Source organism: Pelodiscus sinensis, chromosome 1 (genome assembly GCF_052426305.1).
Source record: "Pelodiscus sinensis isolate ZL-2025 chromosome 1, ASM5242630v1, whole genome shotgun sequence".
NCBI classification, from domain to species: domain Eukaryota; kingdom Metazoa; phylum Chordata; order Testudines; family Trionychidae; genus Pelodiscus; species Pelodiscus sinensis.
This window is the reverse complement of record NC_143052.1, coordinates 290,314,605-290,330,242: the sequence shown is the minus strand read 5'-3', so window position 1 is coordinate 290,330,242 and position 15,638 is coordinate 290,314,605. Positions and strand designations below refer to the sequence as shown.

The following is a 15,638-nucleotide window of genomic DNA, read 5'->3' as shown; positions in this document are numbered from 1 at the left end:
CCAAAAAGTGAGACATCAGCCCAGGCCCCTCTTGCAAACAGCATTCAGACCAAAGAGGGGGAAGTCAAGTTCTTTCATCTGTTTGAGGGCAAAAATAAAGTGATACTCTGGCCCCATTTACAGCGAAAGGCCCCTTTTTTTAGTAATTGTGCTAGCATCATAAGGAATGACTCCATCTATGCCTTAGTCTGTCCTTAGCGGTAGCACTCCCATCATGCATCCATGTTTTACAGTACCTGATGACATTTGTGACTAATGAGCCCTCCTAGGGCCATGTCCCTAATGCCTATCAAGTGCTATTTCACCTGGATTATGACAGCCACATATTGCGTTTAGTCCTCCCAAGGTCATTTCACTTCTAATGAATACTAATTTCTCCATGCTTAGCCACACTTGTCTCCTTTATTGCAGTACCAGACAGATGGTTGCAAACTATTTCTTTTATAATGAAACCTGGTAAAGGGGATTGCATAAAAGCCTAGAAAATAACATCTGCCAAGGCGAAATGGCCTCTGAACTAAGGATGGAACAAAGCGGAATATGGACATACTGTACTGCAGTGTTTCTCCGACTGTTGCTCCACGGACAACTGGTTACTAACCACCCTCTTATGTCACAGGGGTGAAACATCTGTCACTCTATAACCAGTGATCCTTCCAGTTAGTTGCAGCCCTGTCCAGCACCCTTAGAGTAAATGTCCAGCTAGTCTGACATTTAGCCTTCCTGCTTACAGACAGAATCTGTCTACAAATTGCACCATTTTTTCTCCCTTTTGTAAGTGAACTGTGTGGATGCAAATCTTAGTGGCTTCATACCCAATTACCAGATTTGCATCTGAAGCACATGCGGTAATTAGACATCCAGTTGGTAAGATTTTCACTCATAATTTCAAGTGCAATTTTTGAATACATTGCAAGTGTTTTGTTTGGAAAATAATTTCCTTTTATTTCCACTCCTAGTTCCTATTAGTGTTTCTACTGCTACCATTGACAGCTCTTAGCTGTCCTTTTATTGCTATGGTATGAATCCCTAAGCCAGACTTGGTCGTATTAACCATCACATTCATAAAAAGACTCCATTTGTCTATTTTATCCTCTCTCTCTAGGGCAGCAAATCTTGCACAAGAGAATTTTATTCTCTGTAAACCCATTTACTCTTACTTGCTCAAATGCCTGCAACCTGCTTTTTAAGTATCTGCTGTGCCACTATCAAGATTACCCCTGTTGCCAAGCTTTCTCTCCCCACCATCCATCCAAGCAAGAACAACTTCCTATGACTTCCTTTAGCTTCAATAACACTGGCCCATAAATCACACTGAGGGTTTTGCACATCCTCATCCATGCCCATTAGATAAGACTCCATCTACTCTTTAATTCTATAGAGTTTCTTTTCCTATATGACTGTGAGGGAAAACTTTTAACTCTAAACTTTAAAAAGGTATCCTAGTGTTCGGGAGGATTGTTTTTATCAAGTACATGTCTTGGTGGTTTCTCTCTTCCTTCTCCATAACTACCCTTTTCAGAATGCTTTTTTAGCCTTGGAGACAAAAATATTGTACCATATACAATCTCTACTGACTTACATTGCTCTGGCTTATGCTGTATTCTCCTTCTTCTTCCTGGACCAATTATTTTACTCTGCAAGCCTTCCCTCCCATCACTGAATCTATTCATCAATATATGTATAAGCTTTCCGTGGTATTATTCCTCCTCTCTTTTTTGTTGCCCAAGGTCTGAAGCAGATTAGGACTTACATCTGCTGTGGGTTGTATCAGCTACATTAGTGTAGCTATCCCAGGGACGGTGATGATGGTGTTATTATAATGTATTATTTACATGACAAAAAACTAGAGGTTTGTTAATGTCAAGATGACTTAATTGTCTAAGAAACAGAGCTGGTCAAAAGTACTGAGACAAAATGTTTTTTTGCCAAAAAATGCCAAATCGTTGAAATTTTTGAAGGAATTTCTCAACTAAAACATTTTTTAAAAATTAAAAATTGTTGAAATGTCCCATTTTGAAATAGTCAAAACAACCTGTTTTGACATTTTGTATATGAAAAATTCTGATTTTTCTAGTTCCAAGCCAGTTTTTTATTCAAAATTGAATGTAGATAGCATAAAAGAAATTAAATAAAAAGTAAAACTAAATTGAAACTAAACATTTCAAAATTATGGAAACAAAAATTTGAATTAATCCAAATAAAAAATATAGGATTTGTTGGTCACAAACATTTCTAAAATTGTGACTATTTGTTCTGATTTAGGATAGGACAATTTTTCAAATTTTTAAAAAATGTTGCAGCACAAGAAACCAATTTCCTGCTTAAGTTAACAGAGAAGCAGCTGGATCAACCTCAGCTTCTTAAGTGACTATCCATCAAGATTTTATTGTAATTGCTTCTTCTTGGAACCAGTCTTTTCCCTCTACTTTGGGAAAATAGAAATGTCAGGGCTTCGCTCAGCTTGCCTTTTTATACACAAACACACACACACACACATATAAACACACACAGAAATTTCTAACTCTTTTTGTCACATGGGTAATTTAAAAAATGTAAATCAGTTGCCAGAGTGGAAAGTTTGTCACAATGATTTTTATTTAAAAAATGTGGAATATTCACAGCCTGTCAAATTCCTCCTTGGCTGCCAAAAAGCCATGTAAATATAACAGTTGCAACCATATTACCTAGCTGTTATCTTTGTTCTGACATTTTCTTAGGTGGTTGTAAGATCCCCATTCTGTTTGCTGTAAAAGTGGAATATTCTAAACCTCTCTGGTTTACAGTATGTAGTTTCAGTCATGTCTAATAAAGAGGTAGCTGTGACAAAGTTGGCACCTACTGTATACCAGAAATTCCTCTGCTTGTAGCAGTTGGGGAAACAATGCTTCAAAAAGTCCTTTAAGATTCTGCAAACAACTCAATTATTTATAACTGTGTTGTCCTTGGTTGTAAATTAAAGTAACGATCTTTCATGAAGAGTGTTAAAAAGCAGCAGGCAGGGTTTTTTTCAAATGAATGAAATCTGTATAAACACCTGTTTTGTTTTTAAACTTCCTAGGAAATCAATGTATTGACAGTAGCATTGGTCAATCAAGAGAGAGAAAAAAATTCTGAGAAAAGAAGTCAAGGTCTAAAATCAGAGAAAGAGGCACTGTTAATAGGTAAGATCACTCAGTACTCAATTCATCACTGCATATCACAACTGAAAAAAACATTATTCTAGAATAAGCAATCTTGAAACTAATGTTTATTGTCAATGTACATCTGTGTTTAACTTCATTGCATTAGAACTAAAGACTGTGCTCCTTACCGTTCCCGTGTACAGGACATCCCCGCTGTAACTCACCCTGATATACATCCATTCCGCACTATAGTCATTGACGCTTGTAGGATCTGATGTGTTGTAAGTCCTCCCATTCCCCGCTCTTAACTTGTGCAAAAATAACCCCAATTTGTGCAAATGGAAGTCAGCCATGGGAAAAAAAATCCCCGCTTTAAGTTGTTTCACTATGGCTGTGTCTAGACTGGCCAGTTTTTCTGGAAAATCAGCCACTTTTCCGGAAATACTTGCCAGCTGTCTACACTGGCCGCTTGAATTTCCGCAAGAACACTGGCTTCCTACTGTAAGAAATCAGTGCTTTTTGCGGCAATACTATGCTGCTCCCGTTCGGGCAAAAGTTTTGCGCAAAAGGGCCAGTGTAGACAGCTGAGATTTGTTTTGCGCAAAAAAGCCCCGATCGCGAAAATGGCGATCGGGGCTTTTTTGCGCAAAAGAGCGTCTAGATTGGCCACGGATGCTTTTCCACAAAAAGTGCTTTTGCGGAAAAGCATCCATGCCAATCTAGACGCTCTTTTCTGAAAATGCTTTTAACGGAATACTTTTCCGTTAAAAACATTTCTGGAAAATCATGCCAGTCTAGATGTAGCCTATAAGTCCAAGGTTTTTGGAACGTATCTTGGACTTATAGCAAGGACGGGCTGTATTCACACTGGTTACAGTAATAATAGCCAAATGGAAGAAATAGAAACGTTTTGACCATAAGGGATATAGGTCCAGACCAGTCCTACAAGGCTCACTCACATGACTAAGCCTTACTCAAGAAGACCTACTGGTTTTTAACATAAGCATTACTTACAGAGTAAAAGTTGCAGCATCTGCCTCTGTGCATGTAATGTAACTATAGATAGATTCTGAATTTCAGGCTGGCTGACAGGAGACAAATTGGGCAGTTGCCCTTGGGCCTGGTCTTTTAAAGGGCAGTGGTGGTAGCCGAAATTCTGGGCCCTTTAAATCACTGTTGTAGCACTGCACTGTGCACTCTGTGCCATTCTGAAGGCTCGGAAGAGGCCCTGCTCCTTCCTGGAGCACGAAGCCACCCTCGCACACACCTTGCCCAGGAGCCTGCAGAGGCTGTCGGCCACCCCACTGAATTGAGCTGTTTGTTCTATTCAATGAGTCCCTCAATGTGAATGGTTATCCACCCATCACACAAAATGGGTGAAAAAAAAAGGAATGGAAACAATATTGAACAAAATGAGGATGCCCTTAACAATTTACTCTTTTTTTTTTTTACATTACGTGTTACCTAGTCTTGTCAGTAAAGTATGGGAAATACCACAGACAGTTACTACTTTCACTGGCATATCTAATGAAAAACTTTTAAAGGAAATTACATTTAACGGGCATTGGTCCATTCCAAAAAATGAACTATGACTGGCATGACATGATATAGTGAGAATGGATTGTGATATACGTGGTTTTTAGTCTGGGTTCTTTTTCATTTTGGATCTGACATTCCATACATAATTTTGGTCCTAGCATTTGGCTTGCTTTTAATTGTAACTGTAAATAAATGGCTTTGATTTGTTTATGGATAAATTTAGGGAGATGATTTGGTACGCTGGGATGATTTTATGTAGAGCTTCTCACCACTAATTAGGGTGTGTCCAGACTGCAGGCTTTTTTTTTTCAAAAAACAGCAGTTTTTTTAAAAAAACCTTCACTTACATCCATACTTCTATTGCGTTCATTAGAAAGAAGATAGAAAAAGCACAGGGGGGTTTCCGACATTTGTAAACCTCATTCTACGAGGAAAAACGCCTTTTCCGAAAGAGCTCTTTTGGAAAAAAGTGTGTGTGGACGCAGAAGAGGGAGTTTTTTCGACAGAAGAGGAAAGAGGAAAAAGCACAGGTGCCCTGGTGGCCACTCCGTCCATAGTAATCACAGCTTACTTGTGAGATAGCATCCATTCAGTGTGGATGCTCTCTTTTGAAAAAGCAGATCACTTTTTTTATGTGCTTTTACTGTGTGAATACTCTCTTTCGAAAGAAGTTTTTTTGGAAGGTCTCTTCTGAAAAAGCTTCTTTCAAAAGAAGCCTGCAGTCTAGACATACTCTAAGTGACCATTTATTTGAATAATTATCTAAAATAGTTTATGACTTTATGACTGTGCCATAGTTCATGTGAAGTGAACATGAAGTCTCAGTTTTGGTCCTAATGGTCAGATGGCCACATCAGACAACCACCATCAGAACTGATGATCTTACCACAAGCCAAGTATTACTCTTTCCCTTCAAGATCAGGGATGAGGCACATTGGTGATTGGTGAGAAGAGACTCTGCCTGCATCTGTCCGTTCTCTAGAATTGTCAATATTTCACAAGCACTTAAAAAAAGAACTGAGTTACTTAGCTGTTTTCATGCATCTCTAGTTAATAACTACGCGCATATTTTCAAGTAGCATTTTATTTCATTTACATTAAAGATGGGTCATAGGTACAGAAATCAGATTTGGATTTTGAATAGCCCAAAATTGAGGTGTTTGGATCTGAAGATTTGGTTCAATATCTGATGAAGATGGTGCCATTAGCAAACTGGGGACTGAATACAGGTTTGGATGGTCAACAGCTGCCATCATAGTTTAGTGGTATTTAGTTGGGGCCCATCTCTACAATAGTCCTGCAAAGATTTGCTTATGTTTCCACACTGTGGATGGCTAGCTTAACTGATTTCCATGGGATGACTCAGTATATAAGTAAGGCTTCATCTATACTGCAGCCGTCTTCAACAAAAGCTTATGCAAATGAAGCACAGAGTAGACTATCACCTACACAGCTCCTTTTTGCGCAAAAGCCTCTTGCTCAAAAATGGCTGCTAATTAATTATGCAAATGAAGCATGGCAATATTTTACTCCACACTTCATTTGCATAAGCTTTTGCGGAAGAAGGCTGCACTTTAGACGTAGCCTAAGTCTTTGCAGGATAACGGCCAGAATTTGCAAATATATCTGGAAATCTAGAACCCTTTTCTACTTGTTGCCAATGTTTGAGAAAAGCTGAAACCTAAAGGTGATTCTGTGTCAATTAGTATCAAGACCAGCAGTGGTACCTGCAGTTTACAAGATACGGAGACCCATTTTTGTAATTTGTACATGTTCTGCTCTTACTCTGTTTATGTCTTAAAACTAAAGAACTATCCCTTAAAGTTAATTCATAAAGAAACTCACCAAAAGAGGTGAAACTATCTTGGACTCTTACTGTTCTACTCTCAGCAGATAATGACATACATACTGATGACCGTTACATATGCTCTTGTAGAGAAGGAGAAATGGATACTGCTTTTAATAGCAATGCTGATATCCAATATCCTGCTTTCTCCATTCATCACTATTATGCTGACACTTGATTTCCACTACAGGGAGAAAAACCTCTAGATTTAAAATCTGAGTCCTCCGAAGCCCTATATTCCCAGACCGTTTAACTTGATCTTGTAAATTTCAATGAGGAAACACAGAGCTTTCTCCCTTTTAAGGGGGGAAAAAAGTAAATATGCCAGGAAGGATTTGTGCTTCTCTCAGCAGTATTTAGGGGTAATATTGATTAAATACTTCTCATAACTAGTAACCATATAATTATTAGAAAAAATTCAAGGCAGTGCAGTTTCTGAAACAGTTTATATGAAACGTTTTCACAACGCAGCTTTCACTGAAAGGAAAAAGCAATAATTTTTCCATTCCAATATCTACTGTTTTATATTGGCAAATCAAGCATAAAATTGGTAGTTGAAATGCTTCCAACATGTGTTTGTTTAGAAACCCCTTTATTCATCTGTATACTATCTTGGTCACTTACTTGCTAACTGCTGTCATTCCTGAAGATGAGCGATTGTGTTTACCTTGTTACTATGGCTGTGGTAAAAATGTGCTGTTCTCTTGTTTATTGAACTGTGTAAGAAATATAAGAGTTGTAACTCAGACTGAAAAACTTTCAATGACTTATTCAGAATTACTCTGTTTAGACATACGGGCTGTGTCTACATTGGCACCCTTTTCCGGAAAAGGGATGCTAATGAGACCAGTCGGAATTGCAAATGCCGCGGGGGATTTAAATATTCCCCATGGCATTTGCATGAACATGGCTGCCACTTTTTTTCCGGCTCGGGGTTTTGCCGGAGAAAAGTGCCAGTCTAGACGGGATCTTGCGGAAAATAAACCCTTTTCCGGAAGATCCCTTATTCCTACTTTCAAGAAAAGGGTTTATTTTCCGCAAGATCCCGTCTAGACTGGCGCTTTTCTCCGGCAAAACCCCGAGCCGGAAAAAAGCGGCAGCCATGTTCATGCAAATGCCGCAGGGGATATTTAAATCCCCTGCGGCATTTGCAATTTCGACTGGTCTCATTAGCATCCCTTTTCCGGAAAAGGGTGCCAATGTAGACACAGCCACGATGTATAGCCTCCAGTAATTTTAATACCATGTGTGTTTATTTTAATACAGGTATCATATCCACATTTCTTCACGTCCATCCTTTCGGCGCCAACATAGAATACCTTTGGTCTTACATGCAGCAGTTGGACTCTAGGGTAAAAAAGTTAATCAAAATCTGGCTTCCCTTTAGAACTACTGTTTGGTTCTTTACTGCGTGTTAAACTCAGCATGAGTTTCCATTAGAGAGATAACGGCACGTGGGGTTTGGGGGGTTGGAGTATTCATTCATTCGGGATTATGCTCTGCACATGTCCATGAGATCTTTTACCTTTTGTTACATTGTTGTGCTGTGGTGGCAAGGAAATCTGGAGTAACACATGATCCTTATTTATGTTGTGTAATTTGTAGCAAATAAAATATGTAAGTTGAGCTCTGGCCCTCAAAAGGAGGGAGGATGGCCAGACAGAGACCATTTCTTGGATCTGCAATAACCTCCTACTTTCTGTCCTGGATTCTTTCCTCTTCAATCTATTGAACATTTGAACTGTAGCCAAGATAATGTTCCTTTCTCACTGTTCTGATTCTATCCTCCCTCCCTAGAACCCTTTCATTGCCTTCTAGTGTGAGTGGCTCTCCACATGCAATGGAGGGCACATTCTCCACAAGGAGTAACGGTAGTTCGAACTAGGAAGCCTAGTTTGAACTACCTAGTTCGTGTCGCGTGTAGCCGCGCGGCACGGGGTTCGAACCAGCAGGGATTTAAAAATGGCGGTGCCCCGCTTATGCAAATGAAGCCCGGGAAATTCAAATCCCGGGCTTCATTTGCAATTGCGGTATGCCTACATTACCCTCCTAGTTCGAACTAGCGGGGTAGTGTAGACATACCCTCAGTGCGGGGAGCTGCACTTAATGACCTCTTGAGGTCCCTTTCAGCCCTATATTTCTATGATTCTATACCATGGTGGGTATATGGCTCTATCTGTAGATGGCATAAAGTGTTATAAACCAAAAAGAATCGCTGGGATTTTTAGTTAACTTAGAAAATGCTGCTTCTTTCTGTATTCTCTAAATTTCCTGTTTCTTAAATGTAGGCCAATTGTTTCTCACTGTATTTTTCTCTTCCCTCTCTTTCATAGATCTCTGCAAATGAAATCGAAATGCTTTTGATGAGATTGCCACGCATGTTTAAACAAGAATTCACTGGCGTAGGAGCAACACTGGAAAAGAGGTGGAAGTTTTGTGCCTTTGAAGGAATTAAAACAACCTGACTGAACTGTAAAGAAGCTATGCAGAAGAAAAATTCCAGAAGCATGGCAGGGTTACAAAGTATTAAAGTATGAAATTTGGTTTTGGCACATAGAAATCCATTCTCCGAATTATCCAGGCTAATTTTAGTTACATTTGTGACGTTCTCTTGTGAGTGGAAATGTGGTTGTGCACCAGTTCCTAAAAATAAAAATATAAAAAAGTTTCAAAATGTGACAGATCTGTTTCCTATGAAAACTGAAGAAAGATGCCACAGTCATAATGCTGTCAAGATATTAACATGCTACATCTAAGAATAGCTCACTGAGCAAATGGATAAGGAAAAAGATTGCCTAGTTATGGTTGCTAAGCTACAGTAATGTATATGTAATATATAGCAGAAATCGTTAAGCTATGTTCCTGAAAGTCTTTCCGTTAAGTAATTTTACAGTGAGAAAAATTATACCAAAAGAAAACTTGAAGATGTGTCTGAACAGTTATTGTCTTTTGTAAATTAAGTTATATGCTGTTCCAGGGATTTTTGCCTTATTGAAAGAGGCCTGAAAATGTGATTGGACTTCTCGAGAATGCTTTATCAAGAATATTATTTTTCTAATGTAATTATTCTCCATTGTAAGTTCCTTTAACATGCATTGCATATCAATTTTCATAAACATGTAAATAAAGAGGAAACCAGTGTTACTGTATTGTATTTGGTATGTAACATTCAGGTTTATGCATCAAAATAAATGTTCAGTTGCATTACTGTTACAGATTTTATAGCAAATATAATAATTTTTTTTCAATAAATATGACTTCTACCATATTGTTTTCACAAGTTGTTCTTCTGATGTTTCTGAATTCTTACTAATCCAAAAGGTCTCGGTCAGTGTTTGCCCTCCTCCCACCAAAGCCAGTTATTGAAAACCTCCTGATGAAATGTATTGAGTGCCGTATCAAAGAAGAGACTATAATATTAGATTAAATTAAATGAGTTTAAAATTATGAGAGGAAATTCCAAGATGAAGATTGTGCATTCCCTGAACCGAATAGATTTCATTTTGTTTTTAAGTATTTCTAGCCAAGCAGCACGATATTTAAAAAATAAAAACAAAGACATAAATTTCACATTTTGTAATGTTTTGCCGGGCAGCTACAAAACAAACAGTGACTGTTTCTAACTCCTGGTTAATACTTTTGTGCTGTGAGCTGCATAAGGAGCTAAAGGATTCACATTTGATGGTATCCTTTAAATATGCAAAGAGAAAAGCAGGGATTTTTTTCTCATTACCATTTTGGGAATCTGCTTTATTATACGCACTATTTAGAAGCCAGCATGAGACCTTGCACGATGTGTGTGTGTATTGCACAATGTGTGTATATATAAAACTCAAGCAAGAAGAATACTGCCAAAATCACATTGTTAGAGAGTCACTTTGAAGATCCATTACTGTACAACATGCTTTCATACAGAGCTATTAGATGGTAGAAAAGTCTTCTCAAAACCATGACCCTTAATGGGCAGGAGAGGCTGTGATCAGAGTGGTTAAAATCAGTCTCAAAAAAACTAGCTAGCTCTCTGACCCTTGTAATCTACAACAATAAAATGTGACAAAGTACAGCAGACTCAGGAAGTATCCAGTTGTTTTATTGATTCCACTAAATAATAGAGTAAAATATAGTTAGCCAAGAGGAAGCTACCATATGTGGCTGTTAGCAACTACCACTCTGGATGATCAGCATCTGCTGTAGGATTATAATACATAAATACCAAATTAAATATTATGTGTATGAAAAAGAAAAACAATCAGCAGATATGTTGGCAGAGAAAATTATACTCTGAGCTGAAACATGCAAATGTGTTTTAGGGAACATACACATCTACAGTTGCTAAAGTAACAGAATTAAGGCGAGTGATTCAGGTGAGTCTAATACATGTAAGCTAGTAATGGTCACGAATCTTAAATATTCTAAGCCAAATGTCAACTCTTTCTACATTTGCATGAGAAGCTATATGCATAATACATATGAAAGTTTGTTATAGCTGCCAATTCATATATAATAAAACATACAATGGTGTGCCACAATGAAATTTACTTGCAATTTGGGGCAACAGAAATAAACTGCAAACATTCTACAGTAGAAAATTACGTTATATTCTGCAAAATGTTTACATTGTTAGCCATGTATGTGAAGTTACTGCTGCACTTCACACATGCTCCAGAACAGTGTCCCCTAGAAGCTGAGCACTTAGGCAGCCACTTTGGTGCCTCCCAGCTGATTAGCAGCACGCCCGCAGCTGGCAGCATGTGTTTCTATTAGTGGTGGACAGCCACAAAAGCCTCAGTGCCCAGAACAAAATTTAGTCTGCACATGGATGGGAAAAAATTAGAGGGAACATTGCTCCAGAGTGAAATTCAATCCTGCAGAGAGGGTCAGCAGATAGACTGCACTCTCCTGGTGATCCTAAGTGTAAGTATGCTTTATGCCAGACTTGTGTGCACATGTGAATTTTATCCTGGGTACTTGAGGCAAAGTAAAACATGTGCACCTTAAAATGACGTGCATGTTGCACTAATAAAAGTATTCGTTGTTTACTGAAAACTATATTATCCCTCATTACAAGTTTTTTCCTAATCTACATGCACACCCTTTTGCACATAGTAAAACCCCACTGTTTAATGAAATGTGCATCTTAGGCTAAAACTTGGATGTTCTCCACCAGGCCTGGCCTTTGGGGAAGGCAAGTGAGGCGGTTGTCTTGGGCCCTGTGCATTCAGGGTCCCACGCTACCCAGCTCCTGGTCCTGCCCACCTGGCTGCTCACTCGCTGCCTTGGGCCCTGTGAACTCTTTGGACAGGTCTGTTCTCCACTCTGACGCCATCATATTTGCTTAGGAATAGACAGGCTCAGATTTAGTGAACATCCCAACGCCTCATTATACTTGGTTTTCATGAGCAGTAAATATTATGCACTCTAAAGCTGAAACACTTACATAAAAGCACATGAGATTGTTAAGCGTCAGAGGTGCCTAACTGAAGTACTCCTTCCAGTGTGGATTCTCAGCCATGAAGTTGCTCTCTAGACTTTGGCACCTAAACCAGGTCAGTCCTTATGCAGTAAAAATATGGAGGAAAGAGGAAAGTGATTGTGATGGTTCCTGGGATACCCAGAACTGTGAATCACCCTGTTGTCCCCCTCCCCCACAACCATGAGGGAGCATGGCAGACCTGCTGACAAGGTGGGGGGGGGGGGCTTACCACGGGGTGTGGCAATTCGCTGTCAAAGTGCCATGCACTCCAACAGCAATTCTAAAGGGTTCAAGACTGGTTCTGAAGGGAGGAGGGGTGCTGGGCCATCTAGGTGGTGCTGGGGGTTGGCTATAAAAGAATAAATTTCCTGGCACCACTTCAAACCTCTTAATTTCGCTGCACCTTCAACACGGCTGCATTTGGCTTGTCCATGGAGACCAAGCCCTGAGACTGACCAGAAACAAAGCATGAAACTGACTAATCCCCTCTCACCTTCCAGGAGGGGATAAATGCAAAGAGCAAATAAATGATAGCAGCAGGAAACTGAGCTTTTAAACATCACCCGTTTCGCAAACTACCTGGTGTGTTAGTAAGGCAGCAAACTCATTATCAATGTTTGGGGACACATTTAGCAGCAGGCTCTGCCAGCACAAAGCAGCTACAGACCCAGTTTGGCCGGCTGGTTGAACTGGGTTTTTGAAGCATCTTTCAGCTAAAAAGGAACCAGCAAATCAAGAAAGCGACCTAGAGCAAAGATTGCTTCTCCAGCCATTGCCTGTGACACAACCCAGCTCCTTCCCAGCTTAAACTACCCAACGTCCTGCCAGGGTCAGATCAGGCTGCATTGCTGGTCCCCTCTCCTCATTGTGCCAAACAATAGCCCAGGCTGTTCTTTCACAGTAATTTCCCTCTGCCCCCGTCATCAGCAAATAGCTGCTCCTGTCTTCACTTTCCCCTCTCATAGGCCTCGCCTGGGCCCAGGCAGACTGACATGCTCCAGCTGATTGCCATCTGTCCATGAACCTTTGACTAGTAATCTGGGGTCATACTGCTGTGGGCTTCTTGCCCCTGCCTCCTCCAGAACTATTTCAGTGCCCCAGGGCCAATCACGAGCTGCTGTGCACAGCTGGAGTAGTGCAAAGCAACTAGTGCAAACAGCTGAATCTTGTCCATCACTTCAATCTTAAGAGAGAAACCCATTAATCTCCTGTAACACTACGGCAGCCAAATTGCCTCCATCTCTACACTCCTGCCAACACAGGCTGCTGCATCCCTGTCTGTCTTTGCCTTACTCCTCTGCATCCAACTGTAACTGCTTCCACCTCCCAAGAATGGCAGGTCAGCCACCAGGGTGGCTTTGAAGACAAGAAACAAGGCAGCTGTCTGATAACGCAGGCTGGGGCTCTCAGGGAGAGCTGGAGGTTCAGCCACTGGAGAAATTAAAACTCCACTTCCAAAGAAATGAGACTCCCCGTCAATCATTGAATCATCGGTGTAAAAGTCTCCTTCTGAAATGTCAACTGCAGGAAAATATGAAAGCATTACTGCTGCTGTGTGGGGGTGACAAACTCTGAGGAGAGCAGTAAATAAGGCAGAGGCCAGGGCACTGATGTAGAGTGATCTGGAAGCTGGACCCATGCAAACAACATAGTTTTTTCACAAAGCTAAATACAAGGGTCTACCCTCACCCCAAAGCAAGCAGGCCACACCCCTGGAATGGGGAACTGTACCCAGGCAAAGAGTGACTCTAGGAAGGATTTGGGGGGGGTCATGCTGGACAAGCCATTCATCAGGAGTTCCCAGGGCGATGCCGTGGTGTATGCTGCAAAAGCCATCATTAGGCATATGAGCAGTGGAGTGAGCAGGCCCAGGAGGTGACACAGCATCAGTGAGAATGAGATTGGATATTGCAGCCTGTTTTTAAAAGTAGGGATGTTAAAATGCACTTATTTTGGTAAATGTGGAACTGCTGGAAAATGTACACGTGGAGGGGGAGGGACAGGTGGCTCCGCAAGAGCCAGTGCATGTGGGGAAACAATGACTCATCCCCCTAATGCTGCCTCTGTATCAGAGGCAGCAGCAGGGGTGGAGCTGTGTGTAACTATGACGGTAAATCAATGAGCCCAGTTAACCATTTTACACATTCACACTATCACATCCCTATTAAAAAGATGTTGACAATTGGAGATGGGGCAGCAAAGAGCCCAGTGTTTTGAGGGCTGAAGAAAAGTATCTTCTTGTGAGCTATTGAAAGGAGCCCGATCTGTTTAGCTTCTACAAAAGATGGCTGAGAGGTGATGTCATTGAAGTATCTGAGTACCTTTCTGGAGGGAAGATGTCAGGGTATGAGAGACACAGATCCAAATGGGCTATGGGACTGTTTTAAGTGAAGTACAGACATTCACTCCTGGGCTTTGGGACCCCTCTAGGGACAGAGGGCTTGGACTGTATCTTGAACCCAAACATCTACACTGCAAATAAACAATCACTACGCTCAATCCCTATAAGTTTGTATCAGCAAGCATAGGTATTGTAAACATACTGGCTACGTCTACACTGGCATGATTTTCCGGAAATGCTTTTTACTGAAAAGTTTTCCGTTAAAAGCATTTTTGGAAAAGTGCGTCTAGGGGTGTGTCTAGACTACATGCCTCCTTCGACGGAGGCATGCAGATTAGCCAGATCGGAAGAGGGAAATGAAGCCGCGATTAAAATAATCGCGGCTTCATTTAAATTTAAATGGCTGCCCCGATCTGCCGATCAGCTGTTTGTCGGCAGATCGGGGGAGTCTGGACGCGATGCCCCGACAAAGAAGCCTTTCTTCATCGACACAGGTAAGCCTGGTTTCACGAGGCTTACCTGTGTCGATGAAGAAAGGCTTCTTTGTCGGGGCATCGCGTCCAGACTCCCCCGATCTGCCGACAAACAGCTGATCGGCAGATCGGGGCAGCCATTTAAATTTAAATGAAGCCGTGATTATTTTAATCGCGGCTTCATTTCCCTCTTCCGATCTGGCTAATCTACATGCCTCCGTCGAAGGAGGCATGTAGTCTAGACACACCCTAGATTGGCAGGATGCTTTTCCGCAAAAGCACTTTTTGTGGAAAAGCGTCAGTGGCCAATCTAGACGCACTTTTCCGCAAAAAAGCCCCGATCGCCATTTTTGCGATCAGGGCTTTTTTGCGGAAAACAGCTCTCTGCTGTCTACACTGGCCCTTTTGTGCAAAAGTTTTTCGGAAAGACTTTTGCCCGAACGGGAGCAGCATAGTATTTCCGCAAAAGCACTGACAATCTTACATGAGATCATCAGTGCTTTTGCAGAAATTCAAGCGGCCAGTGTAGACAGGTGGCAAGTTTTTCCACAAAAGCAGATGATTTTGTGGAAAAACTTGCCAGTCTAGACACAACCACTCAGAATGTACACAGATTTTTCAAAAAGCCTTTGACAAGGCCCTTCATCAAATGTTCTCATGAAAACTCGGCTGTCATCAGATAACAGGGATGGGCCTTTCATGGATAAATAACTGGTCAAAAGATAAGACCCAAAGGGCAGGACTAAGTGGTCAGTTTTCACAAATAGAAAGTGTTAAATGGTGGGATTTCCCCAAGAATCTGTCCCGGGATCTGTGCTGGTCAGTGCATTCAGAAATGATC

General features: G+C 40.9%; 1 protein-coding gene across 12 annotated transcripts in view; it reads left to right on the top strand.

The window, feature by feature from the left end:
- Positions 1–9,778, top strand: part of ENOX1 (ecto-NOX disulfide-thiol exchanger 1) — a 549,328-nt gene extending 539,550 nt beyond the window's left edge. For all 12 annotated transcript variants that reach the window (XM_075918965.2, XM_089775466.1, XM_014574205.4 and 9 more), the window contains 3 exons: positions 3,062–3,164; positions 7,777–7,862; positions 8,844–9,778. In XM_075918965.2, the coding sequence (XP_075775080.1) occupies positions 3,062–3,164; positions 7,777–7,862; positions 8,844–8,975 (321 nt within the window). In that variant the 3' untranslated portion in view covers positions 8,976–9,778. The remainder of the gene's footprint in view (positions 1–3,061; positions 3,165–7,776; positions 7,863–8,843) is intronic.
- The last annotated feature ends 5,860 nt before the right edge of the window (positions 9,779–15,638 follow it).